A 15,561-nucleotide genomic window follows, 5' to 3' on the forward strand; every position below is an offset into this window, starting at 1 on the left:
GAAGACTCTGAAGGTATTTTACAGTGTCTCTGTTTTTCTGCATTTTGGCTTTCACACTACAGAGAAGCTGAGGCCTTCTCTTGAACAGCACAGAGGTACCTATTTAAACTCCACAGAGCATGTAGCATGGGAGAGGATCTGGTCACTGTCTTTGGCTGCTTTCTGGGAAGCCTGCTAGTGGTTGAAGGCTCCTTTTCTGAAAGTATAGTTATCACTCTTCTCATATGGCCAATTCCTATGTTCATGTTGTTTTATACTTCACCTTCTCACTTTTCTTTTTACTAACTGTTCTCTCTTGTTTCCTTCCCCAGTGCTTCATCCTCATTGCCACCTTTTGTTGTCATTGTTCATTAATTAATTAATTAAATTATTTATTATTTTTTCCTGGCTTTTACTTACCTTTACTAATCAGTCATCCATTTCTGCAACAGCATCTTTGCAAGGTGACATATACTGAGCAACAGCATACTCTTCTGGAAAAAGAGGGAAAGAAATGTTTCCTGGAGACCACTTCTTGTTCATTTCCCTGGTGATGTATATACCCTACATATACTTAATTTGAAGATCCTTGAAGATTCTTGAAATTTCCTTTGTTCTGGGACATACATTTTCATACCTTTCCAGTCATGCCCACTTGTCACCTTGGACATCAGCCCAAGCTCGCTAAAGTGAGATGGATCTTTCCCCTGGCATTAGCTCCAATTCCTAATACAGTTCAGAGGAGTGTTAGTTCCATGAGGGTTGGTTCTCTGTCTCTTACACATGTAGTAATTTTGCTCTCGCTGTCCCTTCCCCACACTTCATGCTGGTTAAAATAAAAAGACCTACCTGTTTCATAGTAATCATAGATCTTCACAGGAGCTGGCTTTGGATGGGTCACTACAAAGTCCTGCTCAACTGAGAAAGTGATTTCTTTCTTTTTCTTTTGCAAGATCTGGGAACCGAAGGACAGGAATCACATAAGACTTTCTATTCATATAACAGTCTTGGAGCAGACAGGGGGATCTGATCAATGATGTATTCCAATCCCAATGATGCCCCACATACAGATACACATTACCTGCCTGCCAAGCTGAAGAAATATTTTCAGAGAGTTCAAAGTGAAACTGAAGAGATGTGTTTCCTATCCTGTTCGTATTACCTTATTTTGTAAGTTAAACACATTTTATTGCCTTCAGGCCAGAGAGTCTTAAAAACTCCCAAAGGATTGAGAGCTTAATTCTCCAGGATCTCCCAAAGGTCAGGACAATCAGGTCTGGTATTCTAATTCCTCCATTTCAGGTATTATGTGTCACCAAGAAACTGTGAACCAATATACACAACTGGGAGATTTAATTTTGTTGTTAGTCCTGCAGGGCTCCAAGCAAATGTACTTTTAATATGCAAATTCTGGTCCAGAGGTTAGATTACAAGTTAGGTTTGGGAATGAACTGGCATAAGAGAAGGAATGGAAAATTTTTCAGGAGAGATCAGGGTATTGTTCTGCATCCTGTTAGAAGGACTGAGTTGTACTAGGACCCTACCAAGGGAACATACACATAAAGGAACCACGTTACTGGAGTTTATCCACTACTTACTGAAAAGAGAATGATTTTTTGATTAATTTATTTATTTATTTATTTTGATTAATTTCTTTCTAGTTTCTAGTAGCTCAGGAGTCAGTTTGAAGCTGTTTGGGGTATAACATAGTTTGAGGAGCAAGCAGCTCAGTGAATAGAGGGCAAAGCTGATGGGGAAGGGAACATAATAATGCACTTTATAGAGTGTATCCTCTCTGTAGGTGTGTATATTACACAACACTTTTATCATTTGTGTAAATAAAATAGCCAGAATTTAGAACTTACATTTTCCAGATAAAGGAGAACATGATTTTTCTTGTATTCTACTTGCATCACTGTGTGGCCATCAACGAGCTTTAAAATAAGGAAATGGAGATAAACTGACATATTAATAAATCATTAAAAAACAAGTGCTATCTTAGAACCTACCACCCTGTGGCTTTGGGATTCATTCTGCTCATAGTCTGGTGTTAATGGCTGGCAGCTGACATTTTTAGAGTCCAAATTTTCCTGAATAGATAGGGGGGACCGAGCAAAAACTGGCACTTAACTTAGCAGAGTTTATGAGCACTTCCCAAGTTGGGATGCACTGCAGTTCTTTAAGGGAAAACTGCCTGCCTACATTGTCATATAGGTTTCCAATCTAGCCTGGTAGATTTCTGACTCTTTCCCTAATAGTAGTCTTAGTACTTCCCTACTTAGCACTTCCCTACTTAGCCAGCTCTGAGTTGCAGTTGCCAGCTTGTCCGGATTTAGCTGGAACCCTTCCTAATTTTTAAAGTGTGAAGGTCTGTGTTACATGCTCACAGCTCCTTGTAGGGCATTCCTCCACACAGCAATGAAGATGGTGCAGCCATACGGACACCTCACAGGTTTTCATAGAATCACAGGATCATTTAGAGTAGAAAAGATCTTTAAGATCATCAGATCCAACCATCAACCTAGCCCTATCAAGTCCACTGTTAAACCATGTCCCTAAGCACCACATTAACACATCTCTTAAATACCTCCAGGGATGGTGACTCCACCCCTTCCTTGAGCAGCCAGTTCCAATGCCTAACTGCACTTTCCATGAATAAATTCCTCCTGAGAGCCAATCTGAACCTTCCCTTGTGCAACTTGAGGCTGTTGCCTCATGTTCTATCACTTATCTGAGAGAAAAGACCAACATCTACCTCACTATAACCTCCTTTCAGGTTGTTATAGAGAGAAATGAGGTGTCCTCTCAGCCTTTTCTTTTCTAGACTAAACTTCCCCAATTCTCCCCGCCTCTCCTCCTAACTCTTGTTTTCTAGTCCCTTCACTAGCTCTTCTTTTCACACCCTCTAGCAAATCAATATCCTTCTTGTAGTGAGAGGCCCAAAACTGAACACAGTACTAGAGGTGCAGTCTCACCAGTGCTGAGCACAGAGGGACAATCCCTTCCCTAGCCCTGCTGGCCACACTATTTCTGACAGAAGCCAGGTTGGCACTGGTCTTCCTGGCCACCTGAGCACACTGCTGGCTCATGTTCAGACTAACATCCCCAGGTCTTTTGCTGATGCGTGACTTCCCAGACACTCTTACCCTAGTTTATCCCCCTCCGTGGGGTTCTTGTGACCCAAGTGTGGGACCCAGCAATTAACCTTGTTGAATTTCATGTGATTGGATGCAGCCCATTCATCTAGCCTATCCAGATCCTTCTGCAGAGCCTTCCTACCCTCAAACAGATCAATATTCCCACCCACTTTGATGCTATCTGAAAACCTTGCACTTTGTATGTGAATTCTTCTTAACCAAGCCTATGTTTTCATGCAGCTCCTGTTGTCACAACTGGATATCTCCTCTGTCCCTGGGATGACGCATTCAATCTTGTTCCTATAGTTTACCTTATCCAGAGAAGACTTAACAGGAACAAAGCCAGAGAGCATCTTCACATCAATAATGACCATGTTGGAGCTACTGCGCTTCCCTGTGTAACTGAAACAACAGAGTGCCCTGTCAGTCTGGACTGTGTTAAGGGAAGCAAATCTCACTTTCTGTTTCTGGCCTCATACAACTGGAGTGAATCACATGCACTTACTGACTGGCTTGTACGGGAGACAATGGGGAGGCCCCTGGTATGAAGGGGTCAAGTATGTACAAGCACCATATGTGCTAATACCAGGGGTATTACAAGGTCCTTTGGGATAAATCTTATAGGCTGATATCAACAACTCTCTCCAGCACAGATCAGCTCATGGTTTATGACTTTAAGCAAAACTGAATATACACAGCAGTCTGCTTGGCACGTCTTGTCAACAGTTCAGATGGTTTGTTGATAGTACGTTACCTGCTTATGAGGACAATATCAAATTTTGCTGGTTGATCCTGTGGGCAGGAAGCATTTGATGTCTGTGCTGAGAGAGAAAATCCAAAGGCCCCCTCAGGAAGGTGAATGTTGTATCTCAGTGCTGTCTGGAGGAGGAGAAAAAGTATTTTTCAAGGAGGCCAAGGGATTTTCTGTGAATTCTAAAAAAGAACATCGGACCTCGTGAAGTTTCCTGGGGACGTTGAAGATCCTTGATTATGTCAAAGATGGACTCATCAGACTTCTGCTCTTTAACAATAAAGGTGCTTGTACCCAGTCACCACCCAGAGAGAAACCAGTTGATGATCAGAAAAGACTCTTTTTTTTGCCATTCTGTGATCCCATCATGGGAGTCAGAGTATGGGACAAGGAAATGACTGTTTGAAGAGTTTAGGAAAATCAAATCATTAGGAAAAATAAAGAGAAATCAGATGGAGAGTCATCAGAAACATGGCTGTATGGCATGCAGAATGTGGGACACAATGAAGAGAAGGGCAGACACTTACTTGCATAAGTACACACCCGGTGCCATTCACTGTTAGGTTGTATTTCCCAGGGACCTCAGGAAGGGGAGTCTGTTGCAGCAGGAGCCTGTTCTCATTGTTGACAGTAAATACCTTCTCAAAAGGCTTTTCGGAAGTGATCTTGACTACATTTTGTGTAATAGAATTGTAGGTGGCCTCACCATAAGCAGCAAGGGCTTGAAGAGCAATGACTGTGTCCTAAAATAAAAGACAATTAGCTACACAGTGTGACTGATGCAGAGGAAATCAAAGTCATGGTTCCAATACAAATCAAAGTCACTTTGTCCTATCTAAAAAATAACCTGAACTTGTGTATAATTTAATTAAAGTATAATTTTGTGTATAATTTCCCATATAGAAGGATCCAATTCATTCTGACATGTATGTTTCAGGGTGGAAGAAAACTCTCTTCTCATAATGAAGGTCTCAGAACATAAAATATAAGCACTAGAGCACACTTCTGAAGTTTTTCAGCAGGATATTTCAAGTGGAAAAGCATGTTTCCTAGGGAACTGCAGAGCACCCCTTGGTCATATAACAAAGACGACCTGAAAACCAAAGTTTTTTTTAGCCTTATTCTTGACATGAATATCTCTATTTGTTGCTAGTCAAATCATTCCTTCATGGATTTAACCTTTGTTAACCAAGTTAAAAAGAAGATAAAAAAAAAAAGGAAAAGAAAAGAAAAAAGAATTTGTAACCCTCCATCAGAAACGCTTGGTCCCTGCATGTATGAGACAGCAATAGCAAGAGAGAAATAAGACTAGGTAGTCATAGCCCCACTGACAAAACTGAAATAGTGTCCCAGTTCCTAGGACTGCCTGGGGAGTGGAAGGGAATTTCTTCACCTGTGTGGAAGAGAAACCTCCATAGGGATTCTGTTGCCTGATGATCCACTGCACAATTCCTGAGGCCTGTGTGAGATCTTTTTGATTCCGGTTGGGTTTGTAGAGCAATGCCAACAGAACATAACTAGTGATCTCAACTTCAGCCGATGGGGCATGGTCAGGGAAGAAGGGGGATTTTTCAGATGGGGATCTCTGCTTCTGCTCCCAGTGCTTTGAACCATCTGAAGAAACAAAGAGAGGGTAAGGAGCGATGAGAATGGATTATGGGAGTCACTGCTCTATGCTGCCTCAGAGATGTAATATGAATATGTCCTTGTCTCTTTCTCATAGCTACTTACTATGGAGCAACAGATATGCTGTAAGTTTACTCCAAAATTATTTTGGGATGTCTGGTGGAAGATTTATGTGTCTATACTCTCGATATTGTCAAGGTTAGAACATATGCCATCAGTAAGATCTATTCCATCTTCCCGCCTCTCAAAATCTTGAAATGGCTGAAACTCACCAACTTCCTTTGCTGATTTCTGTAGCTCTCTAAGGAATGATTCACATATTTCTGCCTTGCCAGCTAAGCAGAAAGCATAGGCCATGAGTGCCTGCGTGTAAATGTCACTGATATTCTTCTCAGATGCAGTCTCCAGGCAATAAAAGGCATTTCGTATTACTGTGTACTTCAAAAACAAACAAACAAAAAAGCAAAAATGTAACATGGGTCTGAATTCTGAACAGTTGTCTTCACCCGATCGAATGTGTCTTTAAACCTATTCTTCATCCTGTCATAGCAACTAGAATGGGACTTGAGTTTGTATAGTGACTTTGGGAAAGAGAATCCAAAACCCCTTAAGGAGGGATTTCAGATGGAAACACCATACAAATAGAGCAGATTTTCAGCGTGTTCTTGAAGATGTAGGTGTATAAACAAAAGACTGCTCTGCTTCTTTCACACATAATTCCTTCCGCTTACCTTTATGCTAACAATTCACACTGCACTTGTATGTTCAAGATTCTGTTGCCTTGAACAAACCCAGCATTTTGGGGTAGTCTATTCTTAGTGACTCTGCTGTAATTTTAATTTAATTCTGTGGTGTTGCACTAGGTTTACACCAAGTGAAAGAAGTTCACCATTGGACCCCATGTCCTCACTAATGTGTTCCTTAACCAGGAAGGTCCTCAAAAAGCACATGACAAACTGGAGACAAACTCATATATTGAAGTCTAACATCCCAGCTATACTCTTTTTTGTACTAGTCACTTTTTTAAAATGACAAATCTGCTTTTTATTCTCATGGACCTTCCTTTCCACAGAATCACAGAATGGCTGACATTGGAAGGGATCCCTGGAGATCATCTGGACCAATTCCCCCCTGCCAAGCAGGGTTACCTAGTGCATGTTGCACAGGATTGCATCCAGGTGGTTTTTGAATAATCTCTAAAGAAGGAGATTCCACAACCCCTCTGGGTAACCTGTTTTAGTGCTCTGTCACCCTTACAGTAAAGAAACATTTCCTCATATTTAGTTTGTTTCAGTTTGTGCCCATTGCCTATTGTCCTGTCACTGGGCACCACTGGAAAGAGTCCCGCTCCATCCTCTTGACACCCTCCCTTCAGATACATTGATAAAATCCCCTCTTAGTCTTCTCTTCTGCAAGCTAAACAGGCCCAGCTCTTTCAGCCTCTCCTCATTTGGGAGATGCTCCAGCCCCCTAATCATCTTTGTTGCCCTCTGCTGGACTCAATCCAGGAGCTCTATGTCGTTCTTGTACTGGGAAGCCCGGAACTGGACACAGTACTCCAGGTGACACCTCACCAGGGCTGAGTAGAGGGGCAGGATCACCTCCCTTGACCTTTTGGCAACACTCTTCCTAATGCACCACAGAATACCGTTGGACTTCTTGGCCACAAGGGCACCTTGCTGGCTCATGGTTAGCCTGTTGTCTACCAGGACTCCCTGGTCCTTGTCTGCAAGGCCGCTTTCATCAGATCAGCTTCCCGCCAGTACTGGTGCATAGGGTTATTTCTCCCTAAGACCCTGCATTTGCCGTTGTTGAACTTCATGAGGTTCCTCACCACCCAATGCTCCAGCCTATCCAGGTCACTCTGAATGGCAGCACAACCCTCTGGTGTATCAGCCACTCCTCCCAGTTTTGTGTCATCCACAAATTTTGCTCAGGGTGCACTCTGTTCCATCATCCAGGTTACTGATGAATAGGTTGAACAGGACTGGACCCAGTATGAACCCCCTGGGGACACCACTAGCTACAGGCCTCCAACTAGACTCAGAACTATGATCAGAACCCTCTGAGCTCTGCCATTCAGTGAGTTCTTAATTCACCTCATTGTCTATTAATCCATCCCACACTTCCTGAGCTTGGATGTTATGGGAGACAGTATGGGAGAAAGCCTAGCTGAAATCAAGGTAGACCACATCCACTGCTCTTCCCTTACCCACCCAGCTAGTCATTCCATCATAGAAGGCTATCAGATTGGTCAAGCATGATTTCCCCTTTGTGAACCCATGCTGACTACTCCTGATCACCTTCTTCTCCTCCATGTCCCCGGAAAAGACCTCTAGGATGAGTGATTCCATCACTTTTCCAGGGATGGAGGTGAGGCTGATTGGCTTGTAGTTTCCTAGGTCTTCCTTCTTGCCCTGTTTGAAGCCAGGGGTGACATGGGATTTCTTCCAGTCCTTGGGAACCCTTCCTGTTCTCCATGACCTTTCAAAGATGATAGAGAGTGGGCTAATAATAACATTCACCAGGTCCCTCAGCACTTGTGGGTGCATTTCATCTGGGCCCAAGGATTTGTGGGTGTCAATTTTGCCTTAGAGATCTCTGACCCAATTCTCTTTGATCTCTTTGTCTTGTCCTCCTTTTTCCAGACTTCCTCCCTTGTCTGTAGGTTTAGAGATTCCTGAGGGCTGGTCTTAGCAGCAAAGATTGAAGCAAAGAAGGCATTCAGCAATTTTGCCTATCCTTTGTCATGAGGGCACCCACCTTATTAAGCACCAGGCCCACATTTTCCTTAGTCTTCTTTCTGTTATTGATATATTTGAAAAAGCCCTTCTTGTTGTCCTTGGCATCCCTTGCCAGATTTAACTTCATTTGGGCCTTGGCCTTGTCTCATCACTGCATCCTCTGACCATGTCCCTGTATTATTCCCAAGTGGCCTTTTCCCAACATAGCTTTCAGTCCCATTTGTAGACTTCATAGATTTACTTGGAATACCTTCTTGACTAAGCCATGTTTAAGCCTAAGCCATGGTGTGTGGGCTACTGCCTGGCAAGTTTTTTTATCTGGTAGCTCAAAGGTGTCATTTAATATCCTAAGCTTCTCCAACAGAGATCTAATTCCACTGAGGTGTATAGAATTCCTGCTTGAAAACTAGTGGTTGAAGTGCAGTAGAGATGGGGATTTTTTCTATCACAGCAACTAGTTTGGATACATTCAGAGCAGGGTCATGTTCCCTGGGAGCTCTCTCTCTCCCTATCTCCATCTTTACTACCTGGACAATTTGTAGCAGACACAGAATCCAAGGTAACAAATGGGGACCAATTCCAGCTGAATACCAGTAGTGGAAAGCCTCCTTACCGAGATGGAGTGCCCAGCCTCTAGCATGGCAATGGTAATGTAGGCAGAAAGTGACAGCTCATCATCTACTCCTCCCTGAAAAGGACATGGAGAGAAGAACAATCATTGAATGGAATTAGTGAGAAACACACACACATCAGGAAAAGAACTTAAACTAAGAGAAACCCATTGCTTAAAAAAAAAATAAATTAAAAATTAAAAAAAAAATCTCAACAACAAACAACCAACAACAGCAAAACAAAAGCCTCAAAAACCCCAAAACAGTAATTCCCTCAAGGTTGCAATCCTGTAATCCTATCTTGGTTGTGCATGAAGTATAAAAGATAGTGTGAGGAAACTGACTGAACTGGAAATATTTCAGCAACTAAACCTAAGATGTGGAGAGAGAGCTCTTTGCAGAAGACAGGCATTTGGAGGAAAGTATTGTTTTTGGCAGGAACGGGAGAACATCTTTTTAATGATAACAGTGTAAATTTGACTAAAGTAATTCTGTACCACCTTCAAGACATTGTTGACGAGTGTCCCAACGCTTCGGAAGCAGCCATCTGGCTTCTGTTTGCTTGCCAGCCACATCAGGGTTTGAGCCTGGACATGGTCATCAATATAGATGAAGCGACTAGCTTGTGCAAACGATTTGTACACAAAGGCAGTGAGCCTGCAAGGGAACCATGAAGCTGTGAGCTGAGCTAGGAACAGAAAAAGTCATCCCTTCCACTCATGTTAGGCACAAGCCTGAATAATTACAGCCAACAAATTGGCGACTTGCTTTGTCCTTGTGTGCTCCCTTAGGAGAGGGTAGCAAAAAGAATAACATCTAGCTGGGACCCAGAGAGGAAGACCAGCACACTCTGGGTCTGGTCCTGGCTACAGAGCACTGCAGTGCATTGGGTTCCACAGGAGAGAGGAAGAGTGGGAATCAGAAAGGCAGCTGAGCCTTTAGTCAGCCTTCTGTCTGCATATACTCCCTGACAGGAGGTAGAGAACCATGTCTTTTAGTACTTACAGAGTCCCAGTCCTACCCAGCTCTGTACACCTAATTTAGCTAGCAAAGATAACATTTACCTACACCACGTGATTTTAATGCAAATTCATTTCTAAGTCATTTCTGCTTCAAATCACTCACCAGGTGTTCCCTTCTTTATCTCTGATGCCAAAGATGCTGTAGGACCCATCAGGATGTTTGTATGATAGCTGCTGCTGGTAGCCTGCAAGAACATGGAAGAAGGAACTGATACCTAATTTAAAGACAAAACCTAATTTTGTTTTCTACCAGTTTTCTACGGAATCACAGTGGGAAAGCGTGGAAAGGTGATATATATCTACCAAGCAAAGAGGGAGCCCTGAGGGAGCTTAAATGTAGGCATGGAACATCCTGTCCTGTAGAAACATGGAGTCACAGAATAGGTAGCTCTGTGTCAGTTTTGTGCTCCACCTAAATTGACAGGGTTAGGATAGATGCTGTGCCTGGGTTGAAGAGAAAAAAGGGATTAAAAGACAGACCTCAAAGTAAACATGACATCTGCATTTCAGTAAAACAGGATGAGGAAAGAAAAAAAAATAAATCAAAGAAAGCAAATGTCACAGCAGTCCCCTGGGTAACTGAGCTGTGCTACAGCATCAGTGCCATACAGCTTGGATAGCCATGCTACTGCTTCTGCTCACTGGACCTCAGTGGGGATTTTGGCACACACTGTAAAGGAAGCAAAAACGCTCACCGCTCACTAAGTATCCGATGGTCTTAGATTTGATCGTTTCACTCAGCTGTCTTGTCTTGTCCAGATAGTCCAGGACATAGATGTTGGGTGCAAACAGGACCATGTTCTGTTCCCCACAGCCAAACGGCATCTGGAGGAGCTGGTGCAGGTTCTGCATGGAAGTGCCCATAATGTCACCTGGGGAAGAGGTGTGTATGGGGATTAGCACAGTTCATGGACACTGAAATAAACAATAAATTTCATTCACTAGGGAGAGTCATGGAAAAAACCTGGCTGGGTTTGTAAGCCTCTATGGTACTGAAGAACTTTCCAAAAAGCCTGAAGTTCCCAGTGCTTACTGGGTGATTTGTTCTGTTCTGCTTTGCAGTCAACAAAAAAATCCCTACACTGACTCTTTTTAGGCTAAGTTGCCCATGCCAGAAATACTGCCTATTTTAGTGCCACTTCAAGCTGATGTTCTTTATTAGAATTGAAAAGAAGAACTTCCTGGAAACTTCACTTTCTAGAGAAGGAGAGGTAAACAGCCCAGAGATGTTACATTGAACCACGTATTACAGAATTAACAACTGATGCTGAAAAGGAACGTTGACTATGCAAAGGTACCATAGGCCACATCTAAATAGCTACTTCAAGGAAAGATTTCTAGAATGAGCTAAGATTATCAGTATTACAAAGCCAATATATAGTGACTACAAAGCCAATATGTAGTCATGTAACCAAGCCCAAAGTTCCCCACAAATCTTTCATTTTGTAGTTTAAAATTTTCTTTCCTTATATGTTTTATTAATTTTTTATTTACCAACAACAGAAAAGGAAGCTCTGGCTGATCCTTCCACCACATTTGTAGGTAGGTCTAAAGCAACACCTTGAGTAATGACATCATCTGTGAAGAATAATATCAAGTACATTGTGGTCACTTGTGTAAGAGCATTAGTTATAGAAATGAAATGCTCAGGAGAAATTGCACAGTTCAAAATCATGCACAAGAGACAGCAGTAGATAGAAACTCGCTATTGACACGAAGAACATCAGGAGAGAAGGTAGCACAGCTAAACTAATCTAGTGAAAAACAGCTCAAATGGTGCAGTAGTTGTCATTGTTCAACAGAAATAAATTAAACGAGATAAGGCTGCTGTTCACAGACTATTTATTGTCTGTGAACTCTGGGGATTTCTTCAGTCTGTCACTGGGGAGTGACAGGGCTGCCCTTGTGCATCTTTTAGACAGCTTCCAGGAAACTTTGGAAACCATTTGCAGTCAGCACCAAGATGGGATGGAGGGATACATTAGTATTCCCTCTTCAATTCTCACTAGAAATGGAAAACTACAAGCTACAGTTATCCTTGGAATAGAAGACAGCAGCCAAACATGAGTGCATGCAGCCCAGAATAGATTTTGCACAGAAAGGTTTTCTCCCTTTGATACCTTTATAACAGCCTTCCTTCAGTATCTGTGCACTTTTGACTCCAGCACAGATACTACCTAAGTGACATGCACCAGATCACACATTAATTTTGTAGCAGGGAACTGAACTGTTAAGCACTCACACTGGCTGCCATTAGGCACCTCATGCAAAAGCAAGGGGACAGCGCCAATGAGCAGGAAAGAGCAGAAACTCCAGCCTTCCCTTCATTTCCTTTCAGGACAGCAGTATATAGAGCACTTACCTTTTGTACAGATGAGGGAGTTTTGGGTCTCTTCCCTTCTGATTCCTTCAGGCTGGATGGTGATGGGGAAAAGAGACACATGCAACAGATGAGAACAAAGCATGCAGAAGTAATGCAGTGACAGAAGGGCCACACCCAGACCCAGCCTTCTGCATCATAAAACGGCAGTATTAAAGGAATAGTTTACAGGTTTATACTTGATGTGGCTGCTGCTAAAGCGAAGTACCCATCAGAGAGTCCCTCTTTTTCAGTTTCTCCTCTGGAAGAGGAGGAAGATGTGCACTGACCAACCAATATCCAGTGATCCTCATGGAAGAGGACATAAGAAGGGAACAGACTTGGTCTTATATCAAAGAGCAGGACACTGTCCTAGCAAGACTAAGGTGGAGCCTAACCATAAGTTCTTTACCGAACCTGAAAAACTTGTACTTCTTTTTGGTACTTTTGCTGCATTTTCCTTTCCTCATGAAAGGGAGTACAGGGAAAAAAGTAAGAGCTGTCAGCAGTACCTCAACCAACAGTGTCCTGATCTGTGTGTCCCTGTAGCCAATACTGATGTTCCTGGGTGCTTCATCTCCACAATCTCCATCATCTTCGGTCTCTGCTGTAATTCTGAATGCTACTTGACCTTAAATAGTAGCAGAAAAGAGGGAAATTTGACCTCTCTCATAAAGAATTATGACTAAAGTAAGAAATTACATTTGATAATGACTGTCTATACAGTAGTAGAGTAAGTAGTGCAGCATAATGAATGCTCAGTCGATCTAGGTGAGACAAGGAAAACGAACAGATCTCTGAAAATTGGAATGATAAACAAACTGCAGTTCTGGATAGACTTTTTGATCCTCCTGAAATAGGGGTAGGCAGATTTCTCCAAGTGAAAAAAAAGAATAGGTCTTCAGGTGAGGCATAAATTGATTATTAGTAGTCTCAGGACAGAAAACCAGATAGATTCACAGGCGCTTACCAATTTCTTTGGGGGAAATATTCCAGGCATAGGTCTTTCTTTTTCTGGCACATACACATCCATCATCATCTGTGGAGATTAGTTTGGTCTGATAATCAAGGGAATCTGACAGCAAAACATTAATCTGAGAACAGAAAGAGGAATGTGATTGGATGAAGATTTTATACCATAAGATAATCTCTATTTATGTCCAGAATTAACAGTGTAGAAGAGATTTAATGCCCTGGATGCTGGTGTGTAGATGAATCATCTATCATATACAACCTTGACAGCGTTCTCTTTTGCTCCTCATGACATTCTCCATTGAGATTTTAAATATCCAACAAGTACTTGTGATTCCTGATCAGAATTTTGAGCTATGTTCAGTTGACCTGGTGCTAATGGTTTTGAACTAACTTGCAAAGAAAAATGCTGTCTAATATTTATGTTTTTGTTGTTGTAGGAATATCCAAAAAATGAGGTCAAGAGATGAAATCCTCAATAACAGATCATTCCTAAGATATGTCTTGATTTTTATTCCTTTTGTGGTGGTCTCCCTGTGAGACTGGAGGGCTAACTTTCAACATTCAAACTAAGTAAAAGAAATATAAACTCTGTACCTGCCTCTCTTTTAAGGATTCCAAATACAACATAAGAAAGAAGTCCCAAAAAAAAAAAAAAAAGCTGTTTTTCTTTCTTTAAGTATGTTTTAAACTGTTTGTAAGCTCTCTCAATACAGAGGTGCTGTGCACCTGTGGTCTGGAGGCATTTTACCAGAAAAGTGCAGAGTACTGAGAGTACAAGCACCCAGCATCTGAGAGCAGTACAGTCTCTAGTTTGACACATACTCTGTAGGGCATGCACTGGGACTTTGGTACTCCCTGTTTTGGTACTCTTGAGAACTTCTGTCCCAGAGAAGGAGGGTTTGTCTGCTCTCCACTTCTTGCTTTTCCCACATACTTCTGTTTGGGAGGCACAAGCACTTTACTTCATCACACTTTCACACATATCCCTAGAGAAAAGACCCCAGTAAAGACATTGATGGATAGTGTGGCTGTGAAGTGTGAATGATCCTCCACAAAACACTTTTTTCTTTCCTGTTTAGACCTCTGGAGACAGTTGTTTGCATACCCGTCCTAGACACAGTTCACACAGATCTCCCTCTGCTTTGTAGTGGCATAGAAAGACAAATCCAGTCAGGACAATTTATCATCAGATAGATCGAGCAGTACATCGATCAAGAGCAGAGACAGATCCAGTCATCTACACCAATCTTTTTAATACCTTTTTTTTTTTCCTTCCAAATTACAAAGTCTTTTTTGGAAATGGTGTAGGGACTAATAGTGTGGGCAGAAGTACACACCTTAATGCAGTGGTTGAGGTAGTTGAAGACATTGGCTTTAAGTAGGAAATCTTCTCCCCGGATGATAGAGTATGGCAAGGTCAAATCCACAAAGAAAGGTTGGAAGGCTGTCAGGGTGGCAGGCACAGACATACCAAATCCAGCCAACTCTTCCACACAGAAGGCACTGGCTTTCCATTCAGTTATGGTGTCAGGAATGGTGTATGAGACATTGGCTTTTCCAGTAGAGCTGATGGAAATGGAAAAAGAATGAGTCTGGATGGGGGAAGTTTCATATACCTTAGTTCCCATAGAGGCTCCACGTTTTCACAGTAACACTAGCTCTATTCTGTCTGTAGAAATCCCATATCTGAGTCCCCTCAGAATTTATCACCTAAATCTTTGGACATAAGTCCATTTGAAAATTCTTCTGCTCATCATTTACCTGACTTTGGAAAGAAAACTTAGAATTCTTTGCAGACCCATTTTGCAAAACCATGTTTTAAACAGATGTGTTCCTCTTCTTACAGAGTATGAGTCATGGTACACACATTGTGGGAATAGATGTTCTGGGGACATTTTATCATGGAAGTGGGGAGGGCAGGTGATCAGGTGATGACTGAAAAAGATAGTTCTTCCAGGCCAAATTGTGAGAAGAGGTGGCAATAAATTGCAGTCATGCAGAAGAACATCAGGGTACATATTCTGTAATCATTAAAAACAGGCAAAGAGAGAGAAGAAGCAATACTCACTTTACAAGGACTATATCCCAAATCCAAGTTTCAGGGAAGAATTCCCGAATAGTCTCAAGGATGAGTCTCTTCCCACGTTCTTCTCTAGCAACTTCAGCTGTTAAGAGATAATGGAAATTTCATCGAACCATAGAATATCCCAAGTTGGAAGGGACCCATAAGGATCACACACAAAATCACACAGAGTCATGTAGGTTGGAAGAGACCTCCAAGATCACCTAGTCCAACTTTTGACCTAACACTAACAAGTCCTCCACTAAACCGTATCACTAAGCTCTACATCTAAACA

General features: G+C 42.1%; 1 protein-coding gene across 1 annotated transcript in view; it reads right to left on the reverse strand.

Moving 5' to 3' along the window:
- Positions 1–408: 408 nt before the first annotated feature.
- Positions 409–15,561, reverse strand: part of LOC309873836 (ovostatin) — a gene marked incomplete at both ends in the record, with an annotated part of 31,780 nt that continues 16,627 nt past the window's right edge. Inside the window, 18 exons of the mRNA XM_082751590.1 lie at positions 409–473; positions 829–934; positions 1,845–1,913; positions 3,428–3,518; positions 3,871–3,995; positions 4,395–4,610; positions 5,261–5,481; positions 5,766–5,931; positions 8,851–8,925; positions 9,349–9,505; positions 9,974–10,055; positions 10,566–10,742; positions 11,365–11,448; positions 12,233–12,284; positions 12,742–12,860; positions 13,200–13,323; positions 14,542–14,770; positions 15,273–15,369. Coding sequence (XP_082607716.1) covers positions 409–473; positions 829–934; positions 1,845–1,913; positions 3,428–3,518; positions 3,871–3,995; positions 4,395–4,610; positions 5,261–5,481; positions 5,766–5,931; positions 8,851–8,925; positions 9,349–9,505; positions 9,974–10,055; positions 10,566–10,742; positions 11,365–11,448; positions 12,233–12,284; positions 12,742–12,860; positions 13,200–13,323; positions 14,542–14,770; positions 15,273–15,369 — 2,255 coding nt within the window. The remainder of the gene's footprint in view (positions 474–828; positions 935–1,844; positions 1,914–3,427; positions 3,519–3,870; positions 3,996–4,394; positions 4,611–5,260; positions 5,482–5,765; positions 5,932–8,850; positions 8,926–9,348; positions 9,506–9,973; positions 10,056–10,565; positions 10,743–11,364; positions 11,449–12,232; positions 12,285–12,741; positions 12,861–13,199; positions 13,324–14,541; positions 14,771–15,272; positions 15,370–15,561) is intronic.

This window comes from Aythya marila, assembly GCF_965140915.1.
Source record: "Aythya marila genome assembly, chromosome: 1".
NCBI lineage: Eukaryota > Metazoa > Chordata > Aves > Anseriformes > Anatidae > Aythya > Aythya marila.